The following is a 16,814-nucleotide window of genomic DNA, read 5'->3' as shown; positions in this document are numbered from 1 at the left end:
TGGGATGGAAGCACAATCGAATTCGAGTTTGGTTAGCGATCTGAAAGCTGCGGCTATCGATGCAACCGAGAACCCCAGTGGGAAGCGAGAAAAAAAATGCGCAAAAAAAGAAAGAATGATGAGAAGAGGGAGGACGGCCTCTTGTTTGGATTGATGGAAGTCGGAAGGCGGTCAAAACACTTAGTGGTTGATCACTTCGGAATTGGTTGGCGATAGATAGTGTCGCTAGATTGGCGATTCGACCAAGTTGAATTCGAGAGAAGGAAGAAAAAAAGAGTTAAAAGACCAGGAAGAGGTGTGCAAAATCGACCCTCAAAGCATGCGACAAAGCTATGGGCAAGGGAATGCCAAATCCTTGTCTTTTCGTCCTTGAAAAAAGCGACTCGAGGTCTTGGGAGGAAAGTCTTGGTGGGGAGAAGAGCGAGTGAAAGCGGCGTTCGGCGCTGGCGTTAGTGGGAGTCAATCGGCGGATAGGCAGTTCGAGTTGTTCGACAATTGTCGTGGGAAATGCGAGCCGAAATGGATCGAAGGAAGGGAGGAAAAAAACGACCAAATGGAGGTTTTTTTACCTATCAGCTCTGTCGCATTTGCGTGTGGACTTGATGGTATCTGTGGCTGCCTTTGGAAATTAACTTTTGGAAAGTCAGTTGGCGTGGCTCATGGGAATTTTCTCCTGCTTTGTTGCATAAAGCTTGTTTTTTTTTTTTTTCCGTTATTTCTTTTTTTTTTTTTTCTCGATGCCAGAAAACTGGGGACAAAAGAAATCGCGAAAAAAAAAAGAGGTGGAAGGGGGGGCGAAGTGAGAGGGTTGGTTGAGAAGAAACGAGGGATTGATGGGGTGGCAGAAACAGAGCAGAACAGAGCAGAAAGCAGACCAGACCAGAGCAGGAACAGAGAAGGAGCAGAGCAAGAGCAGAAGTGGAAGCAAGCAGCCTTTGCAAATTGGGGGAGTGCGACTGCGGGAATCAACAACTCGGAGGCAAAGTACCTCGATACAGTAAGAAATTAAGTAGTGTACTTCGTACATTGACCCAAGGCAGGAACGTTGGACAGTCACACAGGCACTGGGTTTAGGTAATGAGACAGTACATGGCCAACAACCTCCGTAGTACTTCGCACCCAGCCCAAAACCAAAACACCGTGTACAGGAAGAGGAAGAGATGCTCAGCAATAAGAGTGCACATACCTTCGTTTCCAGAAAGGATATTGGCGCTGAGACACTCCGGGGCGAAATGGCGTGGTAAGTGCGCTAGGGAGTGAGTGTTAAAAGTAGAAAGAGGGAGGGAAAGAGAGAGCGCGACAAGAGGGAGGCGAAGAATAAAGAAATAGTAAGGTAGGCAGACAGGCCGCTGGAGAAGGTCGACAACCTTCTGGAGGAGAGAGCGGGCCTCGACGGAGTGATGCGACCAACGTGGGCGATAGCGGAGTATAATAAAGAGTCAAAGAGCCAAAGCGCCTTGAATCTTGGGAACAAAGTCGGGCCCACAGATAAGGTATCAGGCTCAGTAGAATTCGACGTCTGGAGCCGGCGTCGCTCCGACTTTCATCTCAGGTTCTTGCGTCGTTCTGCGACAAGGACGGGTCGAGAATAAGCCTGTAGACGTGCTGTACGTGTTTGCACTGCGACTCTCTCGCCAATTGCTGTTCAAACTGGGTTTTAGTGGCGGTGGGTAGGAGTCTTTTTGGGGGGGGAACACCCGGATACCGCGCACGCGCTTTGCGCTTTTGGGGGGGGAATGCGAATCAAAGAGGGGGACTATCGAGTTGCATAGGGTTCCAGAAAAATCGGGGGGCTTATTCAGGATACAACGATTGAGGGACGGGTGGTTGGCCCAATCAGAGAAAATGTCATGACTTAAACGAGTTCTGGTATTCCGGATACTACGGGGTACCCGGTTACAGGAACGACGCATCGGGGTTTCTTATCCTGGTATCCTCCTATACTTCATAACTCCACTTTTTCCATCGCATTCATCTCTCTTTTCCGAGCGACACCGCGCAATGGGGGAAGGGAGCCGTCATTACTCAGCGAGAGGGTTTGTCTCCTTCGATTCGTACGAAGCAACGAGAATCGCGTCAGACACCTCTAGCCCTACCCTGTTGGTAATAAAATTCGAGGAATTTCCCCGGGTAATAATCATTCGAATAAGTCCACTTCTCTCCTTCTCCCTCAGTAGTTCCCGGAAACCCACGAGCTACCCCGTAGTCCGTCGATCAGTCATGTCGCAGGGTAATGCTCCGGATGAGACGATCGCTGAGCTGATTTAATACTTGGCTGGCAACTGACCGGCAGAGCACAGAAGCGTACTTTGTGTAGTGTAGCACTGTACCTTGGTGGCTTGGGTTAAGGCCAGGGGTCCTTCCCCGTCCCGCACTTCCCTTGCCCATCCCTTCCCGACCACTCTTTTTTTTTTTTTTTTTTTTTTTTAAGTCACGTGGTTTCAAAACCGCTGTTGGAGTGCCGAAATTTTCCCATCGATTGCTCCACTTTTCATGTCCCCTGCTCAACCAGGGAGAAAAAAACTATTTATTCTAATGAGGCTCAGAAATTTCTAGACATGCTCCATCTCAACAACGACACGGAAAACTTTTCCTTTTCTCTTCCATCAGCGTCTGTCCTCCAACTATAAAGAGGTTGGAGGCGCGCCCGTCGTTCTTGTTTCAACTTGCTCTTCTCTTCATCCTCAACTTGAACTGTGCTTGCCCGAGAAGCTGGACAGCAGAACAAACCGCACCATGGAGACTGTCTTCTAGGTAAGCTGAACTCAGCCGTTGCTTTTCTTTTCTCCGATGAAGTCGCTGGGAGGGAACAAGCCCATCCAGGCAAAGTCCCTCGTCTCCAGCGATTTACCCTCCTTTCTGATGACATTAATGAAAGTTCTTCTTTTCCCATCTGATTCGACCTTGAAGAAGTCTAGTCTGTCCGGGACCTCGTCTGCGGACGAGGACCTGTTACTTGCCAGTATCTTTGTCTGATTTTTCAAACACAATCGCTGTCTTTTTTCGTGCTCATGCTCTCGAAGGCATTACGCTAACATTGGATGGCTTTCAGATTTTTTAGACACATGCTATTCACCTTCACCGATCAGAAACTAACGTCGCAGTTCACATGCTTCAACCGTAGCTTGCCGAACAGGTTAGTCCATCCAACGCTCTTCGTCTTTCAACACAAAAAGCACACACTCCCACCTCGCGTCAACATGATGAAATTTCCATCTACATTCGCAGTTTCCACTCGAGTCCCGTTAGAGCCTTTTCTGGGATAGATGAGGGTCAATCCTTCCTTGGATGTCTGATTCATGACGCGAGATTGGGCTTTTGATAACCGTTATTTTCAGTCTGTCGCTGGAAGCAGTTTGGCTAACGTGCTTTGCCTCGAATAGGTTTTCCTCGCGGAATCTTGGCAATATCAGATCAACGTAGAACAATTCTTCATATTGTAGCCCACGGCCGGGGTACTCGCTGCGGGCTTTGGGCCATTGTTTGCTAATTTAGATGTCGAATATACTGCATTTCCACCTATCCTCTGAATCTGTGTGCTTGAAAATTGTGCAGCTTTTGAGGCTAGCCGTACACGTAGAAGATCCCCCCAATGACCCATGTTGAGGCAGATCCAAGCATGCTTGTCAACTCAGGCCCAGTCCTCACAAACCCTTGATGAATTTCATAGTCTCGACTCTTAGCTCAGTTCCAGCCTGTAAACTCCAAAGTAAACCGCCTAAACACCCAAGGATACATACACTTATACAAGCAAAAGCAGTGTCCCAAAAAGGCAAACCGCACCCCTCCATCGAGCCCAAGGTATCAAGCCTCGAATCTATCGTCACAAAATCCTTTCCAAACGCCGAATTCGTTTCGCTTTTTCTTTTTCTTTCCTTCTTCTCCCTCCTCTTGCCTCCACTCGCTTTCATGATGGAGAAAACAAGCAAGTAATCGTCAACGATAATGGCCTCATATCCCGACGCCGAACCCAGCCAGGTGGTGATACAGTGACCTCAATGACATGCCCGTTGTCCCTTAGGAAGCCCTAACTTCCTCCCTGCCCTGCTGCTGCTGCTGCTGAGCATTGTTATTTCCCCTCCTAACCCGTCCACCCACAATCCCCCTCCTATTCCTTCCAGTTCGGCCCCTGCCCAACCAGTTGAGCTTTAGGAGCCTGCACAACTCCTCCATCTTCTCGTCGCCAGCAGCGTCGGTCCCATCTCCCACAGCACCCACGCTCGCCAACACACTCATGCATTGCAACATCCGGCCGACGAGCTCGGTGACCTGCTTGGAATCCTCGACATTCTGTTCCCGCGGACTGATGGTAGAGCCACCACCGAGGACTTGGAGGCTTGATGGGGTGAAAGGGCGGAGGCCGCCGTCGCTCCCCGTCGTACTACCCTTGGAAACGTTTGATATCGCTCGAGCGCGGACCGAATTTAAGCTGGGCTCGCCTAAAAGCGTCGTCGAAGATGAGTTGTAGCTTGAGAGTGCCGGGTCAATGCTTGGGGCGGTTCCTGGGCGGCCGAAAGAGCCCAGGGAACCAGAGGGGCTTGTAGAAAGGAGACTCGGTTCGGGCGGGGGAGAGGCGAGTGCCATCGATGCCAAGGAGGAAGGGAGGAACTCGAGGGATAACCGAGAGAAGATGGTTTTCAGAATGTCATAGCGCGGCAGGATGACAATATCGCGGTAAGCATTGAGCACGAGCCGCCGGACGTCAATAACGGCAGAGGCCGGCGCTACGTGTGCTCCTTGCACTCCCGTTTCGAGAACTCCACCCCAGAAATCCCGAGCCTTTTCAGGCGTAAGAATAGTACCAGCGCCGGCAAATTCCAGGTCTAAAGGCAGGAACACAGCCTGCATATATGGAAGAATCGAAGTGAACGTAAACAGCCAAAGCTCCACGAGTGCGGGTATAACACGATCCTCAGGAGTCTTGCGCAACGCCTGGTCGAGAGAGGAGAAGCCGGTGTTGAGAAGCTCGCGGATATCCTCAAGAATAATGTTGGGCGACCTCCGCTGAATGCAGTATTGAATGTGAAGGGTCACAACCCTGTTCAAATCCTCGATACTGATGCGGAGGTCCTCTCCCTGGAACACGACCAAAAGCTTCGCCTTTAAGAACGGCCAGGCATCATCATAAGATATAGAAGAAAGACCAAATTTCGTGGGATCCAGCGGCTCCAGGAATCCACCAGATGAGTAGGATGAGGCTAGGGGTTCGGTCGGATAAGAAAAGATGGACTCGCTGTCGGCTCGGCTCTCCGAGCGTTCCTCCTTGCGCTTATCTCGTCGCGCGCCATGTAAACCGGTGATGCCCTTGGGGAATGTCGCGGTGGGAGCAGGGCTAGGCGGCAGGCTGAAATTGTAGAGCCCACCCAAGCTGTGGGATTCGGATCCTCCCTTAAAGCTGCTAGAGGCAGTTGTGAGGTGGTACTCTTCCTTGAGCTTCTGTTTCTGCCGCGATAAGAAATGGTGCTTCTTCTCTTTCTCCTTGCCCTCCTTCTCGTTATCGGCCGGCCGTATCGTTGCGGAGGACGAGTTTCCTAGACTGTAGAACGATGCACTGGACGAGTCAACCAGGCTTGTCGTGCTAAAATTTCCCCTCTGCAAGGCAGATAGGGCAGAGCCAAGCTTTCCAGGGCTGGGAAGAGGTTTCTCATCTATCTCCCCCTTCGTGCTAATCTTTCGCGGACGTGAAAACAACTTGACTTTAGACTTCTCTGGTTTCAGAGGCTTATCAGGTAAAGGTAATGATTGTTGGGGGGCCGCCGGTGGGTGGGACGGGTGGATAGGTGATGTAGGGCCGGATCGAGAGAAGACGACGTTTGCAGCAGTTGTCGCGGCGGTTGTATGGCTTCCCAGCAACCCATTGCGATAGCTTTGATTTGCGAAACCGCTTTCGCGGGGTACGCTCGCCTCGGTGAGACTGACTAGAGGAGGACTGAGAGGGCCTTTGCTCGGCCCAGGTCTCCTCTGATAGACGTCGGCTTCGGACTGGCCCGGCGTAGGGACAGTCTGCGACCGTTGGCGGGAGTGATGACTCGTGGCGTGTTGTTGATGGGTAAGGACGGCGGCCTGAGCGGCAATCTGGCTGGCAGAGAGTGCGGCGGCAGCGGCAGAACCAGACTGCGCCATGCCTACGTGGGATAAATTGGACGTCGAAGTCGAGGGCAGCGTCGGCTCAAAATGGCCCTGACCCGAGTATTTCCTGTGATGACCCTTGCTCGTCGTAGGTCCCGTCGAAGACGTTTGCGAAGAAACCGATCGAGCCGTCGATGGTACTAGTCGCGGCGATACAGGGTCGGCGGAGTGAGTAGGAGTAGTTGGAGAGCGGGCAGCAGATGCGCTAACGTTTGGTCGGGAGAAGTTCTGGAGACTGGAGGTGCTCGAATTGGCATGCGAAGTGAAGTGGGTGTAGATGGGATTGGGAGTCGACAGCTTCCCTGAAGCGGCGGCGGCGGCGGCAGCAGCAGTGGCTTGGCTGGCTCGTGGTTGTTGATTGTGGAGGTTGAAGTGCTTTGTGTTATCGTCGCTCGAGAAGGATGGACGTCTCTCTGTTGGTACAGGCGGCGGTTGGCGTAGGGGCGGAGGTGCATTGTTGGTGCTGGTAGTTGTGCTTGTGCTTGTGCTTGTAAATGGAGAGAAGCTACCAGGGGCCCGCTGGGCCCGTGCTGGATGCATCGTGCCTCTTTCGCAGTCCCTTGTAATTGCTCACTCGGCTATATAGTGTTCGTGTGATCCCATGTATATATGGGTGTTGGATAATGGGGGAGGTGTTCGAGTATACCAGGGGACCGTTTTACATCTTGGGCTCGGCAGGCGACCAAGGACCGGCTGGCTGGCGGGCTGTCTGTTCGCGGTCAGGAAGGTTTTGCGGTTGTGGGTTCGGTTGGCTGTCGCGGGGTTAAGATGAGTTTGAGACGATCCGGCACAGTTGAGACTAATTCAACGTTGGACCTGACAAATGACGGATTTTCGAGAAACTACTCAGCCGACGCTTGCGTGGCGATGAGAGTGAAGAAGAAGAGAAGGAAGCAGCCAGAAACAGGGAACTGAGTGAGACCGCAAAAGGAAAGAGGAAAGGTGAGGCTTAGAAACCTAGATCAAGCCATGGAAAGAACGACTGCGATTGGCATGTCATCCAGGAAAGAGCCGAGTTGAGTTCTCTCGAAGTACCAGTACTTGGGAAGGTTTGCGCCTGTCACTGTGTCGCTGGCATGTGGTCATAGCGGGGCCAAGTCACTCACAAATACGGCAGTCGCCTGGCGCTCCAGGATTGCTCCCTGCGATCATCGCCGTGACTTTGGGCCAGCCAGGATGACGTTGAAATTCATTTACAACTGTTCCTAAATTGATGTCTGAGCTTTCACGTCTAATATCACTCTCGAAGTCGTCAATCGCGAGCTGTCTCAGCTTCGATCCTCCCCGAGGAAGGCTGTTTGTACTTGCCCCCTGAAAGGTACCGCCAGCACATGTCGCACGAGACGAGTTCCTGCTGCGTTGTCCTGTATCAATAGATTCAGCACCACGAAGTCTATTGATCCAAGTTCGTCCAATCTTGTCCTCTCTCAAGGCATCTCCATGCATCTTGTATCTAGCATCGAATTTGATTGATGTCTCCAATTCAAGTATAGCACCATACTTAATCAGACAGAGTCTTGCTCAACCAGGCAAGGAAATTATAGGAACCCTGTGGTTTGTGGACACTGCTGACAATCCCCCACAACTCCAGGTGTTTAGTGCGCCCTCAGTGGAAACTTGAAACGTGCCAGCACAGGGATAAGAACCACCAAGGGAGATTGAGATTCCTTAAAACAAGCCCTCATCAGCAAGGGGAGTGTGGAGTACCGACAGAGTACGAAGTACACTGCACTCATCTAGTCCCCAACAGCTTCTCCCAGAGTCGTGTGAGCGATAATACGGGTAGGAATCATAACAACTTTAAACATTTGGCAGTTGGATTTAATGGTGGCCTCTGCTGCAGTTCAAATGCCAGCTCCGAAGCCACTCTTATCCAAAAGAGGCAGGCCTGCAACCCACACCCTCGGATCTGATATTGATCAATGGATTTTAATCTCATATAGCTACCCTAAAATGGCCCGGGATTAGGCCTAGCTCGATGGCAGTTAATATTTCCCCGGCCTCGATGGCCTGGCTGTGGTGCTTGCGCAGAACCAGGTTCGCAAAATAGTGGAGCTCAAGTACGAAGTAATCAAATTTCAATTTGTGTTCATCAGTCATTGTCGCTTTATACGAAGTACTCTACGCTGTAATAATCACAGCTCAAAATTTACCCCGCCATCTGATGGTAGAAATCTTCTATCTGATCCTCCCATCTCCATCATAGCTCTAAAGCAATCCACGCCCTCTCAAAGGAAATTCTTCCGAATAAGACAGAAAGGAACGAAGAAATAATCGAATCCCCTCCCTCCATCCATCCTTCAGAGAACCCCCCCGCCGCAACAATGTCACAAGCTCCGCCAACTCTCTCCGCAACCTACGCCTCCCCCACTAGCTCCCCCTTCACAATCACCCAACCCATCCCAGCCTCGACCGACGTGACCTCCAACAACCCAGCCGCCTACCTATCCTCCCTCCGCACCGCCGCTGCCTCCGTCCAGGACGACATCAACAAGGAACTCACGCGCCGCATGGAAGAGGACAAGGCGCGCGAGGCCGGTTCGGCGACGGGTGGAGTCTCTATTGACGAGGCGAAGGAGGAGGAGAACTACGGGGAGGAAGTGGTCGAGGACGACGAAGAGAACTAATTCACCAGGCCACAGCTGTGCAAAGCAAGGGGAGAAATCTCAAATGCTAGCCGAGAATATACACGGTTTCTTTACCCGCCAGGCGTACCTATCTGATTATCTAGACACACAGCGGCCTTCCCAAACTATCAAAACCGATAAGATCAAAGAAAAGAAACACCTTCTCGCCGTCTCAACCCATGCAAATGCGGAAATGATACCCGAAAGAGCGCAGCGTCGAACACAGGCTCGTCGCAGACAAATATACAGCACATGGACATTCAAACACCGAATTCCCACCTCCACGAGACATGCCTACGACATTGTTCTTCCCCAACTAGCCGCCCTCGCCCCATCAGACCTCGGTATACCCGTCCTAGTCGCACAACCATAGTGCACGACCGTGTTATCCGCAAGCACAGACACCACACTACCCCCCAATCGTTTGTGGCACACCCCACAAAGCTTCTCCTCCATCACGATGACGCGCCTGCTACGGCCGCCCTGTCCACCCTGCACGCCTGGTACGCCATCGCCGAGGAGCAGCTGCGCCTGACTGGCGATGTACTCGGTCGCTCGGAGGCCCGCGATCACTCGCGACTCGTTGACCATGCTGGTTGAGGCCCGGATGCGGCCGCGGAAGTAGGACTCGAGACTTCTTACGGGGAGACTGTCGGGAATCAATGATAGGGTTGATTCGGCCGGTAGTCGTGAGCCATGCTTCGAGAGGAGATCCAGCGCCGGGGGGAGATTCTGAGTGTGGGGTGGATGAGGCGTGAGATAAAGCGCCAGTAAAGTGTGGTAAATGGACGGCGGCGCCTCGACCTCGCCGTCCTGTGGAGGAGCCGCCCCCTGTTGGGACTGGGGACGTGATGGAGGAGAAGTAGACTCCTGGCTGATATGCACCTGATTACAATATCTAAAAAAGACGCGACAATTAGTGAACCTTTTTGTTTCCGAAGTGACATTGGATCTTAAGCTGGGTTTCACTCACTCCTCTGCCTTGGCATAATCCTTCATCTTGAACACGTAAATTTCCAGCGCTTGCTTGTGCTGACCCATAAGGAATAATATGACAGCCTGTGCTTGGTAAAAGGATGGATCTGATCACATAGTGTTAGCCCCTAAAGAATAAAAGGCCTCATCTCTTAACTTACCATCCCGCGGAATCATGCCAAACGCCTTGCTCAAGCTATACTGCCTACTCGAGCGCATAAATTTAATCAACTTCTCCATAGCAGCATCCCATTCATCACCTCTCGGCTTATCCTTGAGATACTGGATCAACAACTCAACAAGTCTATTGTGGAACTCCGGCGTCAAATCATTAAGCTCCGAGATAATGTGCTCAAGATATCGTATTTCCAGGGACGTCTCTATGCCAGAGAGAAACTTAGCCACTTTGTCACGCGGCAAGGTCTCAGCGTTCTCGGTGTCCGCCGTAAAGACCTCCATGGCGTGGTCGGGGTCGGCGCGAAGGGTCCATTCGGCATACTTCAGAATGAGGTCGATTTCGGGAGGTGCTAGGTTTTGGAGATACGATATGGTCCGCTGTGGACCGTGTAATGACGGTGCCGTTTCGTCTGGTTCCTCTGAGGAGCCGAATTTCTTGAGCAGTTCGAGGGCTTGCGAGTGCAATTTCTTGCCATAAAAGAAGTCGACGAGCTCGTTGAAGCGGTTATGTTCGAGGAGCTTCTCGTTGACGACTTCGGGATCACAAAAGTTGGGGATGCGGAAGAGTGACCCCGCCAGTGTAGGTCGCGAGAACATGTAGGAGCGGAACAGGGTTGTGTCGACGAGAGTGAAGGTATCCTGGAGTTGCTTTTCCAATTCCTTTTCTGACTCATCGTGGGCGGACGACAGAAAAGCTTTGAAAGTCTCCTCCGTAGTCTTGTTCTTATATGACCGAGGCTTCAACTTGCCCGTTGCTGGATCTATCACCCTCTGAAGGCGAGCTCGCGTGCCAGCGAGATAACTGTTGAGCTCGAGCACCGCATTAGTGAGATCCTTGCCCTCGAGTGGCTGATCTCCAGGGGGCTTCGCTTGAATACTCGAAGCATCATCGCTATCTGTGCCGTCCTTCTTCAGTGATTTCGTGGACGCGTTATCCGCTGCAAGCTTCCGGCCACCCATAAACATTGAAACAAAGCCTCCACCGCCGCCAGCTCGAGCTGGCGACGATGGTTGGGGGGTGGATTCCGGCGTCGCCGGCTCCGCACCGTTCGTCGCTTCGGGTAAACCGGTATCAGACTCCTCCTCCGTTTCCTCCGGGGGAGTGTACGCGGAGAGCTCGCCCGCTATTAACGGAGGGAATAACCGCAGTACTCGCTCTGGAGGGGCATGGACTTCGTCCTCGTTGAACAAATCCAGGGAAGCTCGGTACCTCTTAGCCTTGAACAGAAGCTCGGCTTTGAGCATTTTTGTCTCGCGAAGAGATTCGGTCTTGTTGGACAGCAGCGCATCCTCGAGCATATTCAGAATGCTAATCGCCTCGTCGTAGTGCCCAGCCTCGACCAGCTGCTTTACTTGAGAGTCGTAGTCAGTCGCCCCCATTTTCCATACACACCGCTCGCTAGAGACATGAAATCCCTTCGCATGCGCGAGGCTCACAGTAGGTGGGGGGAAATGCAGTTGAGCTGCGCCGGGTAGGGAGATCGATTGTAATAAGGAGAGAGTATCCGGATTCCGCACTTCTAGGATTCCCTTAGCCGGCGCCTGGAGCGAAAGGATATATGGGTACGAGTATCCAATAGACTCTGGTGCCACCTGCCAGGGAATCTGGTTTTTCTCCAGCGGCTTTCCATCGTCACTTATGAATTGCGTGTTGATGTCCTTTGCGAGGAGAAGCTCTCCTTCCGCTAGCCTGGCGGACAGCGGTTTGGGAATATAGCCCCCAAGACCCATGTAGCCCATTCCAGCTGTACTCACGGCACCAAAACGGCCTCCTGGTGCACCGCCGGGGCCGCCGAACCCTCCCGAGCTTCCTATCTCCTCTACCTCACTCGTGAGGACATTGACAAGCACGTAACCGCTATTCATACCGCATACGATCTTGGTCGCATTCGCCCAGGTGAGAGACCGAATTGTCTCTGTCAAAACAACCTCGGTGACATCGGAGCTCAGTTCGCTTTCATGCCAGCGCCATAGCAAGAGCTTGCGCTTCACGGCAACGGCCAAGCGGCTTATAATCTCGGGGATCCCAGTTTCCGGGTCCTTGAGGATGTTGGACGTGACGGCAAAGCAGGAGGCATTTCTGGTGCGACCGAGAGTTTCGATAAGCTCGTAGGTCTGGCGGTCATGGAGGGACACGTGATAGTTCGATAGCGAAACCAGTGTGCTCGCCTCTTTTATTATCGCGAGCTGTTCGATAGCTCTAGTGGAGAACTTTTCCACCTCGCGCAGGAGGTCTGTCGGTTTCTGGGTTGGCTGCGATGAAGGTTGGTCATTGGCCGCCTTGGTCGGGCTGCGACCGGGGATGGTAGATGGCTGTGAGGCACCATTTGTAGGTTTCGCGGGATGAAGCTCGTTGACTCGGTATATTCGGAGGGAGCCGGTGTTTAAACCAACAAGAACTCGGTCGCCTAGTCACACGGAAGGGTTAGATGCGTTCAAGGGATGCCTATTGTCAGGACGGAAGCTTTGTGTTGAGGAGTCGTGGGGATCCTACCATCAGCCAAGATGGACTCGATCTTGGACTTATCGCGGGCCCGAAGCTCGATAATGGGCCAAGCGGTAAATGCAGAGAGCATGGCGTCAGCCAGCCCGGGTTTCAGGTTGCTATCTGCTGGAATCGTTCATGAGATGACGGCGAGGTAGAGCTAGTGGTTCATTAGATGCTAGTACGGACAGTGTGCTGTAAGTGAAGTCATTCCGGGCGTCGGTTGCCAAGGTCATGCAGGCAAGCGCCAACGGTGGGTCCATTTCGGTATTTGAATATGTGTGATACTGGCATGCATGGTCTGAGCGATTGGGAGTCTTAGTAATACTAGTTGAGAAGGACAGCTCCCAACTAGCCGTATTAAGAGTGCATCTAAGACGTCGCCCTCAATCTAAGACACGAGGCACGACCTCACCGTCAAAATTGTCTGACAGAATTTGAATGTCATGGTAAATTGGCGTCGTCGATTCTGGTCACTTTGCGCATTACACATGCAGTGAGTGGGCTTTCTAATCTGCCCAAGCCGTGATCCAGATCCGCTTCGACTTGCACTTTCCAGCTCCTATTTGAGGGGCACAGATCAATTGAAACACATCAATCTAAACCCCGTATCTTAGCTCGTCCGTATTTTCTATGAAAAGGGACAAGACTCTGAGAAGTTGGTCCGAGCATCAGGGAATACCAAACAGCAGCTTAGTTGAAACTTCTCCATCGGAACCAACGCACCTTCCACCTGCACACCTTGGGCAGTTCAGCTTCACATGTCAATATAGGTACCTCATTGCAGGAAGCGGTTTCTGCTTGTACTTGTACCAACTTGAGGTGCCAGATCCATGGGGGAATTCAACATGGGAACATGTAGGAACCTCCAGAGATGTCGCGTCTCGCTTTCCCAGCTCTCCTTCCCAGCTCTTCCTGTGGACCCAGTTGCGGGCCTTCTCTGAGTCGAACTTACAAGGTTCCTCGACTTGCTCTTGCAGGCTCACTTTCCCATCTACCTTTGGCTGGTTCTGGTGTCTAACCTTGATCCTCTCTTCCTTCCGGTGCTTTTGTTCTGTCATTTCACGACCTACATTGCTTCAACCGACAGCTACTCTCCTCATCTCGTCTTACCTGACAGGCCCAGGTTCTCCCCTCACCCTTTCACCACCCATTGCCGAGCACTGCAGCTCTCCACTGCATTTTACGACGCCGGCAAAGCATTCATAGCCCTCCCATGCTGCCAGAGTCAGTATAGTATAGATGTCTCAAGACCGAATTGCCCCTGTCTTCGTCGAACTCACATCCCTTGCCATTCTTTTGTGCCCTCTTCGAGTACTCCTTAATCGACGCCCCCGGTGCTTGTGAACTCCTGTCGTTCCTTTAACTTCAGTGTCCTGGTTCGCATGTTACACTCATTGCCTTCTCAGCACCCACGGCCCTCAAGGCCGAACGAGGATGCGATAGTCTCCATAAATTGGCCTCCCAGCTCACCAGGTTATCATGGCCTACATCTCGCGATGCGTCCGAATACCGCTCGGCTCCCATGGCACAGCCGAAGCTTGCTGAATTCCGCCGCCTCGCCTGGGGATTCTGCATATGGCTCAGCGCCAGGAAGCCCCCGCCGCTCTGAATCACCATGCGAAGCGTCAACTTGGACGAATCCTGGTTGCGACGGTGTCCACTGCCCTATTGATTAGAGATCACTAGAGAATAACGCGTGCACCCCCAGCAGAACACTGCTAGAACAGGCATCATCTGATAATAACAACCCAAATCCTCAGAAAAGCCTTCCTGTAATTCCCTTCATATTCCATTCCGATCATGGCCGGCCGCCACTTACACCAAGGAACAACGAGGTCAGCAGGATTAGGAATTCAGCCCGCTCGAGAATACGATGTCCTGACCGGTTCATCCCACAGCGGCATACTGAATCCCCTCTTGCAGAGAAGTTAAGGCTAGGAAAGAGACATTCTTCGTTGTCCGATACCGAGAAGCTGTTGAGGCACCGTAGGGCTAGTGTTGACCCCTTCCAATCGAGATCGCGGGTTACTGCTCCGTCTGTCACGCGCTACCCGTTCTCATCCGGGGGCATTTCAACAACAGCCGTTGGTGGTAAGTCGGGTCACGACCGCTGCCATCAGCCGAGTGGCGGGGGGGTTCTAACTGTATTTTCAGGAACGGCAGTTCTCCGTTCGGTCCATGGTCGGCGAGCAGGCGAGCGTCACCCCAGCCAGGGAACAATCTGGACTGTTGGAGGCACAGTCTCTGATATAACAGCCGTCGAGGATGGCCATAGTAGATTCGTATACAGCGGCACGAATGCCCGACTCTTCCCTACATCGTACGCCAGCCGTCGGTCCAAATCCGAAGAGGACGAGGAAAGACACGAGGATCTCCTTGCTTTGGCACTCGATGTTGACCGTGTCAAGAGAATTCTAGAGACAGATATTACTGCTGGAGCTTCTCTTAGTATCGAGATCCCAATGCCAGGTTTACAGCCATCATCGGGAGTTAAAGGGACCAAGTGGAGTGGTACAAAATGGGAGAACGACAGCGTCGAAGGTTCGACTTTTCCGTTATGGAGGCGAGGTGAAAAGGAGATAATCACTGACTTGTCGCGCCATACCACAGAACCGCCCACTCAGGCATCCCTGCGCATTCTGCCTTCGTCACCTTTCAGGTACGTCTTCTAGACATGTTCCGCAACCACTTTCATTTTTATCTACATTCTCAAGGAGACCAAGTCCTAATGATACCAGAGTGCTCGATGCCCGAAACCTGCGCGATGACTTCTATTGCTCTATCCTTGCCTATTCAGATACCTGCAGTATCTTGGCTATGGGCCTTGGGAACATTCTCTACGGTTGGACCGAAGACAAGGGTGTTGCTCTCCTCAAGACTTGCCCACCGGAATGCTGGATCTCTTCGGTCGACTTCTCTTCCTCCCAGGGCAGAAAGAGTATTCTAGCTTTTGGCAGAATCGACGGGCATCTTTGTTTGATGACACCGAGCGAAGCCGACTCTCCGCGATTCGACATTGAACAGCCGTTCCCAGTTGCCTATGTGAGCTGGCGACCTGTTTGCACGACAAGACCGTCGAAAAATCCACTAAACCCCGGTGTCCCAGTCGAAACGGAGGACTTGTTAGTCGGAGATTATCAAGGTGACATTTTTTATTACATAGTCGAATGGCCAATGGGCTGGGAAGTTGAAAGAGACACCTGGCCGGGCACCTTAACACTCGTCGCCAGGATCAAGGCTCATGCCCAGCAAGTTTGCGGGTTGGCCTGGTCCCTCAAGGGCGACTTGTTTGCATCGGGTGCGAACGACAATCACTGCTGTCTCTTCAGTGTCAACCAAATATTCGGCCCGCCCAGGCAGGATGCGCAAGGCCTCACATCTTCAGTTGAAGGGTACGGAAGACATGTGGAATATCCCCAGAGCTACGTCTACACGAATATGGACGAGAACAATGTATCCAACAATGGAGGTGAACTCATGACTCTGAGGACATCACCGCCCACTGTGAGGAATATGCTACCGGGATCTGAGAGATTCCGGTGGGTCCATGCAGCTGCGGTGAAGGCCATCGCATTCTGCCCCTGGCTAGATGGTCTTGTTGCAACTGGAGGAGGTTCTAACGACAAATGCATCCACTTCTTCCACACGACGACCGGAGCGACCCTCGCAACGATTACGGTTTCGGCCCAGGTGACGTCGCTCATTTGGTCGACAACGAGACGAGAATTGGCGGCGACTTTTGGCTACCCCCAACCGGATCATCCATACCGCATCGCCATTTTCAGTTGGCCGGATTGCAAGCAGGTTGCAGCGATCCCGTGGCCCGGCGAGTACCGGGCCTTGTATGCTATACCATACCCTGGCCCGCAGCCACGGGGCAACCCCCACGATGACCGCGCAAGAAGCAAGAAAAACATGACTCCGCAAGAAGGATGTATTGTAGTGGCGGCGAGCGATGAAACTGTCAAGTTTCACGAGGTGTGGACGGCCGGCAGGAAGGCGACGGTTGGAGGATCAGGAATGCTTGGGGGTAGCGATATTCTGGAGGGCATAGAAGGCATTGATAAAGAAGGAGACCTCATTCGTTGAAAGCATGTTTTCTTGACTTTTTTGTTTTCCCTTTCCCTCTTTTCCGTTTTCTCTTCCTTTGAAACCCAAAGGGGCATATAAACGGAGTGTGAGTGAGTATTTATATAAGGGCTACGCTGAGTCAGTTTAGTTTGGGGGGGGTTGGGACGAGGTTTAAACCCACAGCCGGTTGATATTGGGATTTTCTGTATCGTTAGATGTTATTGATGGGGGTATCGGGTCCTCGAGTAGAATAGAATAAGAAGGACAATGTCACTCTAATGCAAAAGCGGATGGGGGAGACAAACTTGCGAGAATATGTCTGATTCAGTATAGCTAAGAAACACCAC

At 52.2% G+C, this 16,814-nt stretch overlaps 2 protein-coding genes and 2 pseudogenes across 2 annotated transcripts; 2 read left to right on the top strand and 2 right to left on the bottom strand.

The window, feature by feature from the left end:
* Positions 1–4,017: 4,017 nt before the first annotated feature.
* On the bottom strand, positions 4,018–6,669 carry SAPIO_CDS7854 (annotated as a pseudogene; the record flags this gene model as incomplete).
* Positions 6,670–8,453: 1,784 nt separating this feature from the next.
* On the top strand, positions 8,454–8,756 carry SAPIO_CDS7853 (annotated as a pseudogene; the record flags this gene model as incomplete).
* Positions 8,757–9,090: 334 nt separating this feature from the next.
* SAPIO_CDS7852 (uncharacterized protein) lies at positions 9,091–12,484 on the bottom strand (the record flags this gene model as incomplete). The annotated part of the gene is made up of 5 exons (XM_016789636.1): positions 9,091–9,111; positions 9,192–9,654; positions 9,730–9,838; positions 9,893–12,316; positions 12,403–12,484. The coding sequence occupies 5 exons, from the start codon at positions 12,482–12,484 to the stop codon at positions 9,091–9,093; spliced, it is 3,099 nt and encodes a 1,032-aa protein (XP_016640753.1).
* Positions 12,485–14,196: 1,712 nt separating this feature from the next.
* SAPIO_CDS7851 (Uncharacterized protein) lies at positions 14,197–16,485 on the top strand (the record flags this gene model as incomplete). Its single annotated transcript, XM_016789635.1, has 6 exons — positions 14,197–14,231; positions 14,330–14,487; positions 14,551–14,937; positions 15,007–15,055; positions 15,135–15,518; positions 15,627–16,485. The coding sequence occupies 6 exons, from the start codon at positions 14,197–14,199 to the stop codon at positions 16,483–16,485; spliced, it is 1,872 nt and encodes a 623-aa protein (XP_016640752.1).
* Positions 16,486–16,814: the final 329 nt, after the last annotated feature.

Source organism: Scedosporium apiospermum (assembly GCF_000732125.1).
Source record: "Scedosporium apiospermum strain IHEM 14462 chromosome Unknown SEQ_SAPIO_0111, whole genome shotgun sequence".
Classification (NCBI taxonomy): domain Eukaryota; kingdom Fungi; phylum Ascomycota; class Sordariomycetes; order Microascales; family Microascaceae; genus Scedosporium; species Scedosporium apiospermum.
This window is presented reverse-complemented; position numbering and strand designations above follow the sequence as displayed.